The sequence below is a fragment of the Muntiacus reevesi genome, chromosome 1, assembly GCF_963930625.1.
Source record: "Muntiacus reevesi chromosome 1, mMunRee1.1, whole genome shotgun sequence".
NCBI classification, from domain to species: Eukaryota; Metazoa; Chordata; class Mammalia; order Artiodactyla; family Cervidae; genus Muntiacus; species Muntiacus reevesi.
This window is the reverse complement of record NC_089249.1, coordinates 85485886-85507354: the sequence shown is the minus strand read 5'-3', so window position 1 is coordinate 85507354 and position 21469 is coordinate 85485886. Positions and strand designations below refer to the sequence as shown.

The following is a 21469-nucleotide window of genomic DNA, read 5'->3' as shown; positions in this document are numbered from 1 at the left end:
CCTTGGTCAGTTGGGGGACAGGCTAGCAGATGGCATGATACAAGAAACAAAGACCATAGCTGTTTGGCTGCTTTGTCCTTAGCAATATGCTTTCTAATTCAGAATTCAATCTGAGCTCTAAAGCAGAATCATCACTGCCTTCAGTTATAACCTCCATGGATTTTTTAAGCGGCCTAGGTTGCCTGATACATGCTCCTTGGCCTTGGACTGGAGTCACTTGTTCCATCCTGGTAAATACTCAGGTTTTAGTGATGGTGCAGTTGTCATGAATGCCTTGAAAACTATTTGTTTAATTTATTCCTGTATTGTTTCTGGTTCCAGAAATTTATTAACTCTCACATCAGTCCCTTCCATTTTTAAGGCCCAATATCTGTGTTCAAAGCAAAGCAAAGTATCCAGTTAATTCGTACAAGTCTTTCTTCAGTGTTCCAACCCCCCTTTTCCTAGAAATTTATGTACCACCTATCTTGCATAATTCCCCCTCCTCCAACATTGGATACACATAAATAGTGGGTGTTGAAAGGGTAAGGGGGATTGTATAATTAAATTACCACCAGCTGTCTGAAGGCTTGGTCATACTTTCTTTCCTTGAGGTTTTTGCTACAGCTGACAGACAAGGCTAACTAATGAAGTGTGAATAAACACACACACCCCCATGGAGTCCTCAAGACACGGGAAGAAGGTTTGAGATAAAGGGAGGAATGTAAGACAGAGTAAATAACCACTTTTGCCCTAGAAGTCCAACCAGGAAGTAAGGGAATCAGGCCTTTCAACTTCCTTGCCAGTGTCTTGGTCTCATATGATGAATCAGAGAGCTGAGAAGTGGAGAATGTGGGTCACTGGCCTAGCCCTAGAGACCAGTTTGGAGTAAGAACTGAAACTAAAATTCACAACTTCTATACAGGGTTGGAATCCTGCCTGGTATGCAAACATTAATAAAAGAATAGCTACGATTTATTGAATGCTTAAAATGTGCTGTACAATGAATTATACACTTTTCATGTGTTATTTCATTTTGTTCTCACTATTACCCTACTAGGTAGTCATATCATCATTAACCTTAGTCTACAAATGAGGAAATTAAAGCACACAGTTTAAGTAACTTGTCAACATCACAAAACTGGAAATTGATGGGGCTGATCAGAACCCAAATCTGCCTTAGCCAGTGATGTCAGCACCACTGCACAGCTCTTCCAAATGTGTGGGACCCTAGGCAATCATTCTTGAGCTTCTGTTATGGCTCAGCTGGTAAAGAATCCACCTGCAATGTGGGAGACCTGGGTTCAATCCCTGAGTTGGGAAGATCCCCTGGAGAAGGGAAAGGCTACCCACTCCAGTATTCTACCCACTCCAGAATTCCGTGGACTGTATGGCCCATGGGGTCACAAAGAGTCAGACACGACTGAGCCACTTTCACTTTCACTTTCACTAGGCAGTCATTCAGAGGAGACTGGGGACATTTCTCCTTCTACCAGTCAAACTTTAGACTTTTTAAGTAAAAGTACTGCCTTTTGTAATCCTAGCATATGACACAGCTTTTTATTATTAGCATCCTTCAGGACCCTACTCAGGCACTACGTTTTTCATGAAACTTTCTCTAATCAGATTTAATTAGTCAGTCACTCTTTTGTGTTCTTCTTTGTACCTTTATCATAGCACTTACACAATTTGATTTATATTGTGATATGATGAGTGCCTGCCTCACTTTCCACACTAGATTTTTTAAATTAATTTTTATTGGACTATAGTTACTTTACAATGTTGTGTTGGTTTATACTGTAAAGCAAAGTGAATCGGCTATGTGTGTGTACATATATCCCCTCCCTTTTGGGCTTCCTTCCTATTCAGGTCACCACGGTGCATTTAGTAGAGTTCCCTGTACTTTACAGTATGTTTGCATTAGTAATCTATTTTATACGTATGATCAATAATGTATATGTGTCAACCCGTCTCCCAGTTCCTCCCACCACCCCCACCCCCAGCTTCCTCCCTTGCTATCTATATATTTGTTCTCTACATCTGTGTCTCTATTTTTGCTTTGCAAATAGGGTCATCTATAACAATGGCTCAGTGGGTAAAGAATCTGCCTCTAATGCAGGAGATCAGGGTTCGATCTCTGGGTTGGGAAGATCCCTTGGAGTAGGAAATGGCAATCACTCCAGTATTCTTGCCTGGAAAAGTCCATGAACAGAGGAGCCTGGTGGGTTATAGTCCATGAGGTTGCAAAGAGTCAGACATGACTGAGCACACATACCATTTTTCTAAATTCCACATATATGCATTAATATATGATATTTGTTTTTCTCTTTCTGACTTACTTCACTGTATATGACACTCTTTAGGTCCATCCACATCTCTACAAATAACCCAGTTTGTTCTTTTTTACGGTTGAGTGATATTCCATTGTATAGATGTATCATATCTTCTTTATCCATTCATCTGTTGATGGACTTTTAGGTTGCTTCCATGTCGTGGTTATTGTAAATAGTGCTACTATGAACATTGGGATGCACATGTCTTTTTTTCTGGGAATATGCCCAGTAGTCCTACACTAGATTTTAAACATGAAGTACAAAGCCTAGCACATGCTTTTGTAGGCCCTGAACTAATGTTGAACTGCATGAACTAAGGCAACCAAATTGTCCCTGAGTTTTATTAACTAAATACATTTATTTGGTGTCATGAGCTTAGCTGCCTTTGAACTCTCACTTTTTCATTTAGGAAAGGAAATATTTTTATTTATTTATTTATTTTTTGGAAATGAAATATTTTTAAAAAGCCCCTTCCCCATCACAAATTATTTCTACTTATCTCAAGGGGTGTCTCCCAATCTCTCATAAACTGCTCCTGGTTCTACTCTCTGTTTCTCTGAGGCACAGCTGCCACTTTGCTTCCTGTGTATGGTCCTGGATCACACATCTCCTCCAGCCTCTGCCCCATTCCCGCTACTGGAGGGCAGATCCTTCAATTCATGTACTCATAACCTTTTCTCTCCAGGTTACTTGCATGGCCCAGGGAACCAGGCACATCCATCCAAGTCTCAATTCTGCCAATTAGCTTCCCCTGTTGCACTAATAATGCAGATAACAGATTTGCATTTATGAACTCTGTTGGACAGTTTTCACCACATAAAGCTCCAACTTTATTATACCTGGGAACCTGTTTCTCTTACTGGCCCATCATTCAAGTTTCTTTAAGGCTTCATTTCCTCACTTATAAAAGAGTGTTGCTTTATAAGCATGTTCTCTTAACACTGCTTGGTTTCTTTTCCTTGCACTTGTCGCCATCTGGCATGTTGTAGTTATTTGCTTATTGTCTGCCTATCCCAGTAGACTGTAAACTCCATGAAAACAGGGTCTTTGCTGGTTATTTTTTTAACTTCTCTGTCTCTAATATGTATTAATATAATAATTTTGCCTGACACGTAACAGTCCTCAGCAAGTATTTTTGAATGAATGAATGAGATAATGTATCAGAATTACTGTGTACATTTTAAGGCATTCTTCCAGTTGTCTATTTCTGCATAATGATGTACTTCAAAACAGTGGCTCAACACTATTTTATTATATCTTGTCATTTTGTGGGTCAGGAATTTGGACAGGTCTCAGGTGAGCAATTTGTCTGCGTCATGTGGTATTCACTGGGTTTCTCAGTAGTATTCAGCTGAAGGCTGCTCTGGAGTTACCAAAGCAACTACACTCACATCTGGCATAGAATCCACATAAGACCTAGTGCCTGCATGCAGACTGCTGGGTAATATTTCACAAGAAGTCTCAGGGCCTGTCCTCAGTGTCTCTCCAGAAAAGTAATCACACTTCTTTCATGGCAACTCAGAATATCAAGGGCTTCCCAGGTGGCGCTAGGGGTAAGGAACCCACCTGCCAATGCAGGAGATGTAAGAGAGCAAGATGTGATCCCTGGATTGGGAAGATCCCCTGGAGAAGGAAACAGCAACCCACTCCAGTATTCTTGCCTGGAGAATCCTGTGGACCGAGGGACCTAGTGGTCCACAGGGTCGAAAAGAGTCGGATACGACTGAAGCGACTTAGCACGCAGGTAGAAGCTGATGCAACCTCAGCATTTATGACCTCACACCACATTTTATGGGTCAAGAAAGTCACTAAACTCAATCCAGATTCAAAGGTAGGAGAATTAGACCCTATCTCTCAAAGGAAGTAGTGAAGAATTTTCAACCATCTTTAATTGACCATATTCTTCCACCTTTTGACCATAAGCATTACTACACGCATTGCTCACTTCATCCCAAAGTCCCCACAAGTTTCATAACTTTTCCTGTGTTGATTTGGAAGTCCAGAGTCTCTCCATCTAAGTCAAGTTCAGGTGAAGAAGAGGCTTGTGGGTTACAGCTCCTTGAGTCTGGTTCCTCTTGATCTGAAGATTTCTTGGTGTCCTCTGGGCTTTTGGTTCTGCTCTTTGAGTCATTCTTCCTTTTTCATAAGAAACAGTCCTTTTTTTCTGCAGTTGAGTACTTTTTTCTTATTTTTTAAAACCTTTTTATTTTGTATTGGAGTACAGTTGATTAACAGTGTTGCATTAGCTTTACGTGTTCTACAAAGTGATTCAGTTATATGTATTCTTGTATCTATTTTCAAATTCTTTCCCCATTTTTATAAAAATGCTCTAGAAAGTAAACATAGAGGGAACAAGCTGCTGCTGCTGCTCAGTCACTTCAGTCATGTCCGACTCGGTGTGACCCCATAAATGGCAGCCCACCAAGCTCCTCTGTCCCTGGGATTCTCCAGGCAAGAATACTGGAGTGGGTTACCATTTTCTTCTCCAATGCATGCATGCATGCTGAGTCGCTTCAGTCATGTCCGACTCTGTGTGACCCCATGCACAGCAGTCCTCCAGGCTCCTCTGTCCACAGGATTCTCCAGGCAAGAGTACTGGAGTGGGTTGCCATTTTCTTCTCCCTGGAGGGAACATACCTCAACATAATAAAGGCCATATATGACAAACTTAGAGTTAACATCATACTCAGTGGTGAAAAACTAAAAGCGTTTCCTCTAAGATCAGGAACAAGACAAGGGTGTCCACTCTGGCCCATTTTATGCAGTTGGGTATCTTAGCCTGCTTCCTCTCAGCAGCCAGTTGAAGGTCCAGAGGTATCTTTTCCTGCTGTATTGTCTTAATCCCTTTCAGTACATGCTGGTACAATTGGCTTAAAAACTTTGAAGTCATCTTTTGTATTAATTTAAAATTAACTCTTCTAGACAAAAGACATACTGCTTTTTATTCTGAAACAGTCTTCTCTTCTTTGGGCTGCCTGAGAGGCTGCTATAGGATCAGTATCAGTGACAGTTCAGCCGCTCAGTCGGGTCTGACTCTTTGAGACCACATGGACTGCAGCACACCAGGCTTCCCTGTCCATCACCAACTCCCAGAGCTTGCTCAAACTCATGTCCTTTGAGTCGGTGATGCCACCCAACCGTCTCATTCTCTGTTGTCCCCTTCTCCTGCCTTCAATCTTTCTCAGCATCAGGGTCTTTTATAATGAGCCACTTCTTCATGTCAGGTGGAATTGGAGTTTCAGCATCAGTCCTTGCAATGAATATTCAGGAATGATTTCCTTTAGGATGACTGGTATGATCTCCTTGCAGTCTGAGGGACCCTTAGGAGTCCTCTCCAACACCATCGTTCAAAAGCATTAATTCTTCAGCACTCAGCTTTCTTTATGGTCCAACTCTCACATTCATACACGACTACTGGAAAAAACATAGCTTCGACTAGACAGACCTTTGTTGGCAAAGTAATGTCTCTGCTTTTTAATATGCTAGCTAGGTTTGTCATAGCTTTTCTTCCAGGGAACAAGCATCTTTTAATTTCATGGCTGCAGTCACCATCTGCAGTGATTTTGGAGCCCAAGAAAATAAATTCTCTCACTGTTTTCATTATTTCCCCATCTATTTGCCATGAAGTGATGGGACTGGATGCCATGATCATCGTTTTTTGAATGTTGAGTTTTAAACCAGTTTTTTCACTCTCCTCTTTCACTTTTATCAAGAGACTCTTTGGTTCCTTTTCTCTTTCTGCCATAAGGGTGGTGTCATTTGCATATCTGAGATTATTGATATTTCTTCCAGCAATCTTGATTCCAGTTTGTGCTTCATCCAGCCTGGCATTTCTCATAATGTACTCTGCATATGTTAAATAAGCAGGGTGACAATATACTGTCTTGACGTACTCCTTTCCCAATTTGGGCATGGTCCATTGTTCCATGTCTGGTTCTAACTGTTGCTTTTTGACCTGCATACAGATTTCTCAGGAGGCAAGTAAGGTGGTCTGGCATTTCCATCTCTTGAAGAATTTTCCACAGCTTGTTGTGATCCACAGTCAAAGGTTTTGGCATAGTCAATGAAACAGAAGTAGATGTTTTTCTGGAATTCTCTTACTTTTTCTGTGATTCAGCAGATATTGGCAATTTGATATCTGGCTCCTCTGCCTTTTCTAAATCTAGCTTGAACATCTGGAGGTTCTCGGTTCACGTACTGTTGAAGCCTTGCTTCAACAAGGAGAATTCTGAGCATTACTGTGCTAGCATATGAGATGAATGCAGTTGTGCAGTAGTTTGAACATTCTTTGTCATTGTCTTTCTTTGGGATTGGAATGAAAACTGACTTTTTCCAGTCCTGTGGCCACTGCTGAGTTTTCCAAATCTGCTGGCATATTGAGTGCAGCACTTTGACAGCATCATCTTTTAGGATTTGAAATAGCTCAACTAGAATTCCCATTACCTCCACTAGTTTTGTTTGCAGTGATGCTTCCTAAGGCCTATTTGACTTCGCATTCCAGGTTATCTGGCTCTAGGTGAGTGATCACACCATTATGGTTATCTGGGTCACTAAGATATTTTTTTGTATAATTCTTCTGTGTATTTTTGCCACTCTTATTAATATATTCTGCTTCTATGGTTAGTTCCATACCATTTCTGTCCTTTATTGCTCCCATCTTTGCATGAAATGTTCCCTTGGTATCTCTAATTTTCTTGAAGAGATCTCTAGTCTTTCCCATTCTATTGTTTCCCTCTATTTCTTTGCATTTATCACTGAAAAAGGCTTTCTTATCTCTCCTTGCTATTCTTTGGAACTCTGCATTCAGATGGGTATATCTTTCCTTTCCTCCTTTACCTTTCACTTCTCTTCTTTTCTCAGCTACTTGGAAGGCCTCCTCAGACAATCATTTTGCCTTTTTGCATTTCTGATCACTGCCTCCTGTACAATATCACTATAGGATAATGTGCTATAGGATAATGGTAATTATCCTATAGGATAATGGGCTCTAAACATTTTAGAAGCTCTTTTGTCTAGTGGAAAGACACATGCTTAAGCTTCATACAGGTCTTTTTGTTTGACTGAAATGGTGTATGAGGCGCTACCTTAAATCTTCTTGAGGTCTTAACCATGTCGTATGTCTAATACTTAAATCCTGGATTTGATTTTTTGTTTTTTCTTTTGCCTGGAAACTGCTTCCTATTTTGAAAACTTTTGCTGTCTGGAGAAAATGAAGATGAAAGCAGTTTGACTTTTGACTAGCAAACCCTGACTATATTTCGTGTAAATTCAGCTTAAAAACTGAATGGTTCTTCTTTTTTTTAAAGCTCATCTTTTTCTATCCATATTTTATCACATGTGATTAAAAGCAACCAGTTAGTATCTTTGCAATTCTGCCTAAAAATTTCCTCTGCCAGATCTTCCCATTCATTAGGTAACATTTTCTATTTTCCATATTCCCATGGGTAATGGTGTTGCTAAATTTCTGCCAGTACATAACATACGTTATTCTGTTTCAATCTCCAATAATATTTTCTTCACTGTCCTTCACAGAGTCTTCAGCAGTCTCCTCAGTGTCCTTCCAGCTTCCTTAGGAGGTCTTTACAGATTCTGTGGCATCCAAGTCCCAAAGATACTGCCACTGGTTTTAAGTGTTTGTTAGAGCTATGCCCGGAGAAGGAAATGGAAGCCCATTCCAGTGTTCTTGCCTAGAGAATCCCAGGGACAGAGGATCCTGGTGGGCCACTGTCTATGGGGTCACACAGCATCGGACACAACTGAAGTGACTTAGCAGCAGCAGCAGCAGCAGCACAGTTACACCCCACTTAAAGGGGCCAAATATGGTACCACTGTCTAATGTTACTTAGGAAACTACTCCAAAACTTATGGCTCAACAAAAAACACTTCACTATATCTTAGGGTTTTGTGTGTGTGCATGTTGAGTCACTTTGATTATGTCCAGCTCTGTGACTCTATGGACCATAGCCCTCCAGGCTCCTCTGTCCATGAGATTCTCCAGGCAAGAATAGTGGAGTGGGTTGCCTTTTCCTACTCCAGGGGATCTTCCCGACCTAGGGATCGAACCCTCTGTCTTGTGTCTCTTGCACTGGCAGTTGAGTTCTTTACCACTAGTGCCACCAGGGAAGCCCCATCTCATGCTTTTAGGGATCATTAGTTCTAGCATGACTCGGCAGGGTAAATCTGTTCTGTATAACCACAGCTGGAGCTGCTCGATTATGTCCAACTGGTGGCTGAACTGATCTGGAAGGTTCAAGACTGCTTTGCTCACATGCCAGACAGCTCGATGGGAACTTCTAGATGGTGGGCTCAACTAGGCCCCTCTCTCTGTCTCTTTATGTAGTCTCAGGCCTTCTCCACATGGTTTCTCTACCATGGGAGTTTCTTATCTGGCAGCTCAGGGCTTCAAAAGTAAGTGTCTTCAAGAGTCTAGTATGAAGCTGCAAGGCTTTTTTTGAATTAGCCCCAGAAGGCCTCCAACATCTTTTATATTATATTCTATAGTCAGTTAGGCCTAAGATTAAAAAAAAAAAAAGCAAGAGGAATTAGATTCCATCTCTCAGTGGAAGAAGAAGGAAAGAATTTGTGGTTGTCTTTGTCATAGACACTCTGTCCTTGCCTGCAGAATGATTCCTGTCTGAGAAGGACAGTTTTTAAAAATTAAATTTTATTGGAGTATAGTTGCTTTGGAGAAGGAAACGGCAACCCACTCCAGTATTCTTGCCTGGAGAATCCCAGGGACGGGGGAACCTGGTGGGCTATCATCTATGGGGTTGCACAGAGTCGGACACGACTGAAGTGACTTAGCAGCAGCAGCATAGTTGCTTTATAACTATAGTTGTGTTAGTTTCTACTGTACAGCAAGATGAATCAGCCATACATACACATATATCCCCTCCCTTCTGGACATTTTAAATCCAAGGTTAGAGAGATGGACATGGAGCTGTGAGGGACAAAGGAGACTTCTATTCACTAACTACTTTTTTTTTTTCAGTTCTACCACTTTATTGCTACCAACCCATCTCCCTCCACCCTCATGCACACATGCTCAGTCATGTAACCTCATGGACTGCAACCCGCCAGGCTCCTCTCTCCATGGACTTTTCCAGGCAAGAATACTGGAGTGGGTTGCCATTTCCTTCTCCATATTCACTAACTATTGACTCAGCTGAGTCAACTGCAGTGGTCAGTGAAGTGACAGGTGTGGCAGATGTATTGTCCTCCTATCTAATATCTAAATCTTAGTGAATGTTAGGGATCAAAATTAGTGTACATGGTGAGTGGTTAAGCATGATGCTTTGGAGCTAGTTTCAAATCTTAGCTTTATATACTGAAACAATATTTACCTCCCTGTGTCCTACATTACTTACTTACAAAACAAATAACTAGAGCTTACCTCATTATATTATTGTGAGGATGAAAGGAGTCAGTACACATTATACTTTTAGAAGAGAATATGGCAAAAAATATATTAGACATGGTTATTTTATTGCCTTATAGTTCATGAAGCAATCCATCAAGGTGGAGAGACAGAAGGGAAAGGAAATAGAAAAACTAAATAAATAGAAGGTAAACGTACATTGGAGTATTTGGAACTGATTATGAAGACAGGCTCAGTGGGTAAAGAATCCACCTGCAGTGCAGAACCCACAGGAGACTTGGGTTAGTTCCCTGGGTTGGGAAGATCCCCTGAAGTAGGAAATGGCAACCCAATCCAGTATTCCTGCCTGGAAAATTCCATGGACAGAGTAGCCTGGTAGATTATAGTCCATGGGGTCGCAAAGAGTTGGACACAGCTGAGTACACACACATGAAGACAGACACTTTCCTATTTTTGTCCCTTATCATCCACTCAAATATTTCCTGAAGCACCATCAATTGACCAGTTCAAAGGCAGTGCATTCAGGAAAGAATAATATAACTGGTTTAATTTGTCAACATTATCTATCCAGATTGAGTTCTAATCTAGAAAATTGAGAGAGATATGCAGGGAGGAAGATGTGTGACTTTCTACCATAATGATCCATGGAATCTATAGTCTTCTCTCTGCCTGTCTTATAATGAATTAAAAAATAAAATGAAATTCTTAAAAAAAGCTCTGTCAGGATAGGCCATGTTATTCTGCAGTAATAAATAACCCCTAGAATGTCCTTGGAGATCTGGTGGTTAAGAATTTTCCTTGCAATACAGGGGATGCAGGTTCCATTCTTCATCAGGGAACTAAATCACACATCCTGGGGAGCAAATAAGCCCATGCTGCAACTACGGGAGCCCATGCAACACTAGGGAGCCCACGTGCTGCAGCTAAGACCTGGTGCAACCAAATAAATAAATAATTGATTTAAAAAAAATCTCAAAATCTCAGTAACTTAATACAACAAAAGTGTATTTCTTGCTCATTCCACATGTTCAGTTTGGGTCAGCAGGAACACTGGACATCAGAGTCATTCAGAGACTCCAGCTGATAAAAGTTTCATCTTGATGAATATTGTTCTCCAAAGTCAGTACAACAGTGGAAATTGACAGTAACTGGTAGACTGTATTCTTGTTTCAAAATACTCACCCCTTCTTCACTCTGTGGGCAGAGTGCAATTTCCTGCATCATGACTCTGGACTTGGCCATGTGACTTACATTGAAGATTGAAATATGGCAGAAGGGACAATGTATTTGTTCTGAGCAGAGACTTTAAGAGACATCACAGTCTCTGCCAGTTCTCTTACACTCCTGTATGCTACCATTAAAAGAATATTCCCCAGGTAGCCACTGCTTCTTCAGTAGGCATCCTGGAATGAGAGCTACATGGAGCAGAGTTGAATCCATGCCTAACCAACCCATACCTGAACCACAGATCCTTGAGTGAAATTGGATGTTTGTTGTTCAGTGCTGAGATTTGGGAGCTCTTTGTTAAGCAGCATTGTTTCAGCAAAAAGATGACTAATACAATGATCAACACAGAAGGATTTCATGACTAGCTATTACAGATAATGGTTTGCAAGTAAACATATGAAATAGGAACTTGCTAGTATTCTAAGAAATATAAGGTAAAATGAGATGATATTAGTTATATACTATATAAATACAGATAGATATCTAAAAGGTCTTATAACTATTAAGTTATTACTTGAAAGTGAAAGTTACTCAGTCAAGTCCAACTCTTTGTGACCCCACGGACTATACAATCCATGGAATTCTCCAGGCCAGAATACTGGAGTGGGTAATCTTTCCCTTCTCCAGCAGATCTTCCCAACCCAGGGGTTGAACACAGGTCTGCATTGCAGGTAGATTCTTTACTAGCTGAGCCACAAGGGAAGCCCAATAATACTGGAGTGGGTAGCCTATTCCTTCTCTAGCAGATCTTCCCGACCCAGGAACTGAATCAGGATCTCCTGCATTGCAGGTGGATTCTTTAACAACTGAGCTATCAGGGAAGCCCCTAGTTATTACTTATCTATTGGATAAGGGAAAAAATTAAAATGATAAATCCTAGTACTCTTTAAACTGTACAATATGATAAAATTAGAAGGTCCTTTTACTACACAATTCCTTTACCTTAAAAAGTTATACTAGGGAAATAATTCAAAAGAATAAAATAATGAAGTAGGAAAAGTTCATTAAGGCATTGTTAATAAGAATCTAATATTAGAAATAACATAACTATGCAGTAATAGAATATTAAGTAAACTAGCTATATTGATATTATATAATCATTAGAATAATAAATATGAATATTCTGTAACAATATGGACAAATATCTACTAAATGAAAAAAGGGGGGACATAAGTATAGCTAAGCTGTACATAACTGTAACTATACAAATGGTTATGTAATATTGAGTATATGGATAATAATTGTAGGAAATATGGAGAAATTTAAACAGTTGTGCTGAAGCAGTGGATATATAGTTAATATTTTCTTTTAAAATTTAAGACAATACTTATGACTGATTCATGTTGTAGTATGACAGAAATCAATGCAACATTGTAAAGCAATTATCATTCAATTAAAAATAAAAATGAATAAAATAAAGTGAGAGGAAAAAATAAAATACAAAAATAAAATAAAAAGTTCTATTAACAGTAAATTTAATTTTAAAACCAAAAAAGAAATTTCTTTTTTCAACAATGAACTCTTGTATGTTTAGGAGAGAGTCAACATTTGCATTAGATGACATATTTTTAAAAGATTGGAAAGAAGTTAAACAAACTTTTAACATTAATTATCTCTTGGTATTATAGGTGATTTAATTTCTATATACTTTTCTGTATTTTTAAATTCTTTTACAATGAATGTGTTATGACCTTTGTAAAAATTATTTTTAAAATGACTGAGCATATATATACCTATGACTGATTCATGTTGACATATGGCAGAAATCAACATAATATTGTAAAGCAATTATCCTCCAATTGTGCTGTGTTTAGTCACTCAGTTGTGTCCGACTCTTTGTGACCCCATAGACTGTAGCCCGCCAGGCTCCTCTGTCCATGGGGATTCTCCAGGCAAGAATACTGCCCTCCTCCAGAGGATCTTCCCAACCCAGGGATTGGACCCAGGTCTCCCCCATTGCAAGCAGGTTCTTTACCACCTGAGCCACTGGGGAAGCCCATCCTCTAATTAAAAATAAATAAATTAAAAAAAATAAAAAATTTAAAATGACTGAGCATATTTTCTAGCCTTGTTTCTGTGACACCCATAGTTTATCTAGTTAATGCTATAATTTCTTGAACATAGAACATGTCTGGCTGTAGACACAGTTCCTCTCCAAACTCAGTACCCCATAATTTGATTTGAGACAAAACTAAATAGAGCACCAACTTTGGTATGGAAGATGGAACTCTAGCTCTCCCTGCCCACATTTTTTTCTTTCTTTCTTCTTTGCCTTCAGAAGCAGCAGGAGATTATTTTTGAGAGAGGTGACCTGTGAGACTTGTCTCAGGTCAAGCTGGACCTTAAAACATTTCCTGGAAACATTCTAAGAGCAGGAGCAGCATGGTTTTAGGTATAACTATGTTGAGGTTGGTGGGCGGGTCTTTCAGATATTTCTTCTGAACTCTCAGATGTTACTCTGCCCTCCCAACCCTTAGTGTGTACTGATAATTAGGAGAATTAACTGATGAGGTGGGAGGAGGAATGATGGTTTGCCCCAAGAACACAGGCTCCCCAGAGTCTTCCCAATACGCAGTCTCACCAATACCCATGCTTCCTGAGTTAAACTCTTAGGATACCTGAGAGGATTAATTTGGTCTAGAGAAGGCTTGTTGGGTCTTTTCTTCAGCAGACACGTCTCAGGGGCCACACCATATAGAAGACAGCCTGTATCAGAGCCTTAACAGAGACCTTGAGCCTCTTTGGCCTCAAATTTATCATCTGTGAAATGAATATAACTAAGTCAACCTTGCCACATGTGGGCACTATAAAGCTTTCTGCAAATTAAAAAAAGGTCAGTGGTAATGCTAATCACAGTGATTATGTCGCTTAATAAAAAGGTTTTATTTTAGAGCTAAAAAGGAGCTTCGGGGCTGTAAGCACTTTAATTATAGCATGTCTGATATGTCGAAACTCTGTTACATAAATAGATGATACAGGGTCTCAGGCAGCGGGATCTCCAAAGAGCCTTTTCCCATGATTTTAGAACAGTTAGAGGGAAGATTTTGATTCTGATGGCCACTGTCTTGGGCTTCCCTGGTGGCTCAGACGGCAAGGAATTCGCCTGCAATGCAGGAGACCTGGGTTCGATCCATGGGTTGAGAAGATCCTGTGGAGGAGGGCATGGCAACCCACTCCAGTATTCTTGCCTGGAGAATCCCATGGACAGAGGAGCCTGGCAGGCTGCAGTCCATGGGGTCGCAAAAAGTCAGATACATTTGAGTGACTAAGCACGCATGAACGGCCACTGCCTTGAAGCTTTTCCAGGAAGTTCAGGGACCCACTGCCCTCTTGAAGCTAAGAGCCCAGTAGCCTTTGTGCTTGGGAAATTGAAACCCAGGGAGACAGAATAACATAAAATCAAGATGTCTGAGATGGAGGCAGCTAATGAGACTGTAAGGTTTTGTAAGAATGCCTCCTTTCCCGAGGAAAGTTTCTGGTCCCCACATTAATGGTGACACCGACATATCAGATCTCTGGGAAAAGATCATCATGTCCTATAACCCTGTCAGGGCTGTATTTGCATTCAGATTGCACCTAAAACGTCCCTAAACTCCAGCTCTGGCTGGGGGGTTACCTGTGGGTGGGATGATGCAGGCACCCAAGGGGACTTCCTCTCCAGAGTTTCCCAGCAGGTGGTTGTTTTTTTCCAGAGCCCCTCGGTGGTTCAGGGGAGGGACAAAGGGCTTGGTGCGGAGTCCTCTAAGCCCTCTGCTCCTCTGCCAGCATCATCCAGGCAGGGAAGACGGAAGGGTGTGTTTAGGCGGCGGCTGTAACCTGGGGCCGAGGCGGCCCCAGCACACTGGCTGCGGGGAGCCCCGCCTCCCCTCGCGGTTGACAGCTCAGCTGGTGTCGGGCAACTCGTGCCAGCCAGTGGTGTCAGCCTGGAGTGTGTGCGCGCAGCGCCGCGCTGCCCCGGGCCCCAGCGCCCCGAACAGCTCTGGGCGCCGCTCCTCCTGTCGGCTTCCTACTGAGAACAGTCCCTCCCTTGTGCCCTAGCACGGTTAGCTGGAGGTCTGGCCACGTCAAGCGGGGTTTTCTAAAGAAGCACGGAGCAGAGCTCTCTCTTCGCCGACACAGAAAGAGGGAGCTGGGGAGGACAAGGTTCTTTGCGCTGGAGATTCCAGGGCCAGGCTTCTCATTTTCCCAGGCTGCTTCCACTCCCGGGTGAGGAGCGCCCCGCGAGTAAGGACAGCGCCTGGAAAATGGAGCAGACGTGGGCAAGGTAGGTGAGCTGCGTCTTTGCCGGCCCGCTCCGGCTTCGGTGTCCTTCCACCTCCCCCCACATCCCCCCGCGCCCCGGCCCCATTACCCCTTCGGAGAGGTCGCCCCTCACCACTAGGGGCCTTTGAAAGCTTGTCTTTTCATCGCCTCCTCCTCCCTAATTCCCAGTCCACTTCTTATAGTCTCCTGCACATCTGTCCATCTGTTCTCTGGGGTCTGGCTGCTTAAGGAATCTCCCTTCCACTTAGTTTCAATGTTAAAAATATCCAGTGAGGCTGCTGGAAGTTTTTGTGGAAGGGTTTCTCTGTCTTTTAATTGATCCACAGATCAGAGGGAATTCCCCCAGGTCTGTCTTTAGAGATACCTTTGATTTCAGATACCTTGAAAAATACCAGATTGCTTCTCAGCCTGCCACGTTTTCCTTCTCAACTTCACCCTCTGCTAGTCTCACCAGAGCTCATTTCCAGAGTCTCCAGTTGAAGCTGACTCTGTGGGAGGAAAGGAGAAGGAAACCAGGGTGCTGATCATTGCTTAGGCTTTGTCGAGGTTAGGGTGACCGCTGCTTTTAGGTCAGAATTTGGAGATACACTGTGGAATTGTGTTTCCTCCATGCCCCACTGCTTCCCCCCAATATACTTTCAAATGCAGGTCACTCAAGGATAAGAGATGAGATCTTGAGACAAAGAGTTCATTTTTGTTTTTCAGTGGAAGAGTGATGGAAAGGCTGTATTCAGAGATGTTTCCATAACAGATAGGTCTTCATCTCCAAGGTTTAGCTTTGGAGAATTGGAGTGGAACTCAGATGTGTGTTATTGAGTTCTAACAGAGGGCAAATTGTACTAACACAGAAGGTAAATACAGTGCTTAACAGTACTTGTGAAATAGACCTGGGAGATTTTAGCTGCTTGTTAAACATGTGAGAACTGTATAATGTGAACTTTGAAGAAAGTGCACATTGAAGGTGAGAGTGTGTTGATGAGAAGTCCACTATCCAGATCTACTTTTTGCTCTTTTCTGCTCTTCACAGGCCTCTCCTAGAGGCCAGAGTTCCATTTTGAGCATCACTGGATAACGGGAGTGCAATCAGGAGTCATCAGGGGGCTGAGAACCACACTTGAGGGGTGGTCAAAGACCTGGGGCTCTTTAGTCTGGGGAAGTAAAAACTTGGGGTGAGAGCTTCAGGGCTGCTGGCTATATTTAAAATTTTCAATATACTTTCAAATGGAGCTCATTCAAGGATCAGAGATGAGGTCTTGAGACAAATACTTCATTTTTATTTTTCAGTGGAAGGATGGTGGAAAGGCTGTATTGCTCCCTTCAAACATTTGAGGAGCAATTAGTGGTAGAGGGATTAGGCTGATTTGGAATCTGTTAGAACAGAACAACCATTGGGAGCAAGTTGTGAGGATGCAAGTTATAGCATGGTGCAAAGGAAAGATTTTCTAACAAGTGACCTGCCTGGACATAAATAGGTTTCTAACCCTGGAATTATTCAAGCACAGACTTGGTGACCACTTGATGATAATGAGAGTGAATATATCAGGTATTCTTGCTCTGTATCAGTGTTTTTCTCACTTAAAATTATTACTTATTAACTTTTTTGAACTTTTGATGTAGCCATTTCAGACAAATTCAGAAATGTCAGAAAAATCACAAATCATATGTTTATAGTTAAGTCAATTTAACAAACTGAGTATACCCATGTAACAAGCACTAAGATCAGGAAAGGGAATATAACCAGCACCCCTGAAGCCCTTGTGACCCGCAGGATAACAATTATCCTAACTTTTAACACCATAGATTAAGTTTTGCCTGCTTTTGAACTTCATGTAAGTGAAATTATCCCTGTGTACCCTTTTGTATCTGGCTTCTTTGACTCAATCTTGTGTTGTACAGTTTTTCTACATTTTGTGTAGTTGCAGTTCATTCACTTTTGCTTCTATGTAGGATTCTATTATGTGTTGATATATCAAATGTATTTGTCCATTCTGTTATTAATGAGCATTTGGGGGTATTATGAATATAGTGTCCCTACAAAGATTCCTGTATCTGTCTTTTGGTGAACATAAGTACACATTTCTGTTGAGTAAATATATGGAATTGCTAGGTAATAGGAAATGCACGTTCAGCTTTTGTAGATACTTCTGAACAATTTTCTAAAGTGATTATCAAGAGGATATTCAAAGAGATGAGATCCAGTGTAAAGGAGCTCCACGCCACTAGTCATCAGAGAAATGCAGGTTAGAACCACAGTGCCATACCACGATGTGATATCAGAATGGCTGAAATGAAAGAGACAGGAAACACCAACCGTTGGTGAAGTAGAAGCGTCATTATATTCGCACTTTTTTTTCTATCTCTACCCTCAATAAGAAATGTATTTACTCTGCAACCAAATACACGCCAATGTATAACTGAATCAAATGTTTCATGTAGCAATACTTAACCTTACTATGTGTTGTGTACTCTGATCTTTCCCAACCTGTTCTTTTAGTTAAAAAAAAAAAATGCTTGTGTGACTCAGTTTATTTCACCACCTAATGGGTCACAGATGGAAAAATCCTGTAATCATATATCGTGACTGATGTCTCAGATACTTCCTGACTGGTAGCTAAGATCAGTTCATAAACACTTTAAATGTGAGCCAATACAGGCAAGGCACACTGTGCTGAATGCTGAGAGTAAAACCATGAATGGAAGACGGTTTCTGCCTTTGAGGTTTTGACTCTGTTGTCTACAATTCTAGAAGAGGCTAAGGCAGACGTGTGCATTGGCTGCTCTTGGAGCACAGTGATGGTGGTGGTGGTGGTGGTTTAGTTGCCAAGTCTTGTCCGACTCTTGTGACCCCCATGGACTGTAGCCTGCCAGGCTTCTCTGTCCATGGGATTGTCCAGGTGAGAATACTGGAGTAGGTTGCCATTTCCTCCCCCAGGGGATCTTCCCTAGCCAGGGATCGAACCTGGGTCTCCTGCATTGGCAGGTGTATTCTTTACTACCTGAGGGGTACTACTTGGGGGATTCAAAGAATAAAAATTAACTGTAAAGCTGCCATTTATATGAAGCTTGCATGTGTTAGCTTTTGTGTTAGTCCCTTTGTGTACTTTATTTCGCCTAATCCCTGTAACCCTGTGAGGTCTGAAGTAAATGTTATTTTTTCTTTATTATTTAAAATTTTGGCTGCATTGGGTCTTTGTTGTGGCACGCTGACCCTCTTGTTGTGGTGTGGGGGCTCCAGAGCACGTGGGCTTAGTTGCCCTGTGGCACCTGGGATCTTAGTTCCCCAACCAGAGATTGAACCCGCATCCCCTGACACTGGAAGGTGGATTGTTAACCACTGGACCACCAGGGAAGTCCCTTAAGCAAATGTTAATATAGTCATTTTTAAGACAAGGAAATTGAACTTTGGATTAAAATCTTGGCCAGGGAACACACACAGCTGAGGAAGAAATATAGCCTGGAACTATGTAATTCCAAAGTCTTTTCTTTTAGTTCCTTCATTTCATTGAGTCTTGTAGGTGACTTGGTTTCTGAGTTGCTTCTGAAAATGCTTACTTACCCTGACTACGATTAAGCTTATGTATAAGTTTAAGACTATGATTCTATTCCCAAATTTCATTCTTGGCATTTCTGGAAATTCTCCTCACAGAGGGATTCTTCACATAAGCCTCCATATTCTTTATCTTGCTCAGTCTACCCATAAAGAACAGGGTGTTGAGTATTTGAGTTCTTAAATATCCCCTACTCCCAGCTGTATGTCATCTGCCCTGTGCAAGTCAGTGGGAGTGCTTTTTCCCCCAGGAATGTTGCCTGACTGCTGCCAAACTCTTTGGTTAAATCATTAGGAGAGAGCATGTTTGGTTCTGGAACAGCAAATTTCCAGTGAATACACTGGCTTTACAAAATGCTGGTTTGGGTCTTCCCTGGTGGTCCAGTGGATAAGACTGCACGTCTCCACTCAGGGGGGTGTGGGTTTAATTCCTTGGTCAGGGAAGATCCCCCAGACTATGGCCAAAAACAAAAAAAAATTGGTTTGGTCCCTAACCAAATGAATACCCATGAATCAGGAAAGAGTTGTCAGAGCCATACACTCATGGGGATGATGAGGAGGTGATGATGAAGGTAGTTTTGGTCACTTCATTAGTCTAGAATCCATCAGGCAAACCGCTTCTGCTGCTATAAATGTTTATGTGTGCATGCTGTCATTCAGTTGTGTCTGACTCTTTTCAACCCTATGAACTGTAGCCCACCAGGCTCTTCTGTCCATGACATTCTCTGGGCAAGAATACTGGAGTAGGTTGCCATTTCCTCCTCCAGGGGATCTTCCCACCAGGGATCCCATCCAGGGACCAAACCCTAACCCAGAGATCAAGTCCACATTTCCTGCTTGACAGGAGGATTCTTTACTATTTGAACCACCTGGGAAGCCTCTCTAAATGTTTAGCAGTCACCTGTCTGGACTAGCAGGCTTCCTGGGTAGCTCAGCAGTTAAGAATCTGCCCGCCATACAGGTGGTGTGGGTTTGATCCCTGAGTTGGGAAGATCTCCTGGAGGAGGAAATGGCAACCCACTCTGGTATTCTTGCCTGGGCAATCTCAGGGACAGAGGAGCCTGGTGGGCTACAGTCCATGGGGTCACAAAAGAGTAGGGCACGACTTGGCAACTAAACAACAACAGTCTGGACTAGCATCTCCCTGGAGCAGTGGAGTATGAATCCCTGTTTATGGTAGTTTCCTTTTGCTGCTGTGACAAATTGCCGCAAATTTAGTGACTTAGAACAGCACCAGTTTATTATTTTGTAGTTCTGGTGGTCAGAAGTCTGAAAATTGGTCTTCTGGGCTAAAAATCAAGGGGTCAGCAGGTCTGTGTTTCTCCTTGAGGCTCTCGGGAAGAATCCATTCCTTGCCTTTTTCCAGCCTAAAGAGACTGTCCATATGGCTTGGTTCATGCTCCCTTCCCAGCAATGGCATCACTCTAGTCTGTTTCTTCATCCCACCTCCTCTCATTCTGACTCTCCTATACATCTCTCACAAGGCCCCTTGTGATTACATTAGATGCAGTGTGGGTACTCTGGGATAGCCTTATCATCTCAAAATCTTTAATCACATCTGAAAGTGCCGTTTGCCACGAAAGTGGCATATTCACAGGTTCCAGAGATTAGGAATGTGGACTTACTTGGAGAGCCATCATTCAGCCTACCACCCTGTTAAATGCTGGAAAGAGCATTACTAATTTTCCTTCCCCTTTACATGGAAATGTTCTTGTTTCTAGCATATGGGAAAGCTAAATAGAAGTAAGGCAAATCATATATGAACCTTATACAACTTCCCTGAACAAATAACTCAAGAAAAAGAGAACTTGAACTATTTAGGGGCCACCTTTAAGATTTCCCAGGTGGCACTAGTGGTAAAGAACCCACCTGCCAATGCAGGAGATGTAAGAGATGCAGGTTCCATCTCTGGGTCAGGAAGATCCCCTGGAGGAGGACATGGCAATCCACTCCAGTATTCTTGTCTGGAGAATCCCGTGGACAGAGGAGCCTGGCGAGCTCCATGGGGTCGCAAAGAGTCGGACACAACCCAGTGACTTTCTCTTCACTTAAGATTGAAGGTTAGGAAAGGAAATTAGCAAAGTAATTCATCTGTTTTGGTTTGTTTTCTATTACCCTGTAATTTAATTTAATAAAATACAAGCATTAATTGTTTTTGCCCATTGTTGCTGTGAATATTTAAAGAAGGGAAGTAATATCCAAGAAATTCAGTAGTAATTCAGTCTCAAAAATTTTTAATTTTTCATTTTACTTCTCCCCTCCCACACGATTAAAGTGTAGCCTCTAAGTAAGATAACATGGCCATTTATTATAGTTATAGTGCATTTAAAAGCTACCCATTGAAAGCTTATTTGCAATTATTTTGCTCAGTATTTACTATCAGCCTAAAGGAAACAGGGACATTTATTTATCTTGAACTTGTAGTGAGTTAACAGAGAGTCCAATTTGCTAATGCAGTTACAACCAGAGATGGCATCCACCCCATTTTATAGATGTGGCAGCTGAAGCCAGAGAGGTTAAGTAAGCCCTGGAGCATGAAGATCTGGTTGGTTCTGGTATCTTTGCTTGTAGTGGGGCTGCCGCTTTGCATGTAACACTTTTTATTAGGAAAATACTCCTTTTCATAATTCTATGATTGAAACATGTTTGGATGTTGGATTACCTAATTAACATACAGTAGTTCTAGCAATTAATTTTCTGCATTTGGGGAAGGAAAATCTCTGCCTTTGCAACTCTGATCTG

The 21469-nt window shown here is 41.6% G+C and overlaps 1 protein-coding gene across 13 annotated transcripts in view; it reads left to right on the top strand.

Moving 5' to 3' along the window:
• PDE4DIP (phosphodiesterase 4D interacting protein) overlaps positions 1–21469 on the top strand; it is a 241574-nt gene that overhangs the window by 19853 nt on the left and 200252 nt on the right. For 4 of the 13 annotated variants that reach the window (XM_065905939.1, XM_065905948.1, XM_065905883.1 and 1 more), the window contains exon 1: positions 14903–15181. The exons of 1 other annotated variant lie outside the window; for it this stretch is intronic. In XM_065905939.1, coding sequence (XP_065762011.1) covers positions 15162–15181 — 20 coding nt within the window. In that variant the 5' untranslated portion in view covers positions 14903–15161. Of the gene's footprint in view, positions 1–14902; positions 15182–21469 lie in introns of those variants that run through there. 8 more of the 13 variants (XM_065905866.1, XM_065905849.1, XM_065905858.1 and 5 more) reach the window with 2 other exon arrangements.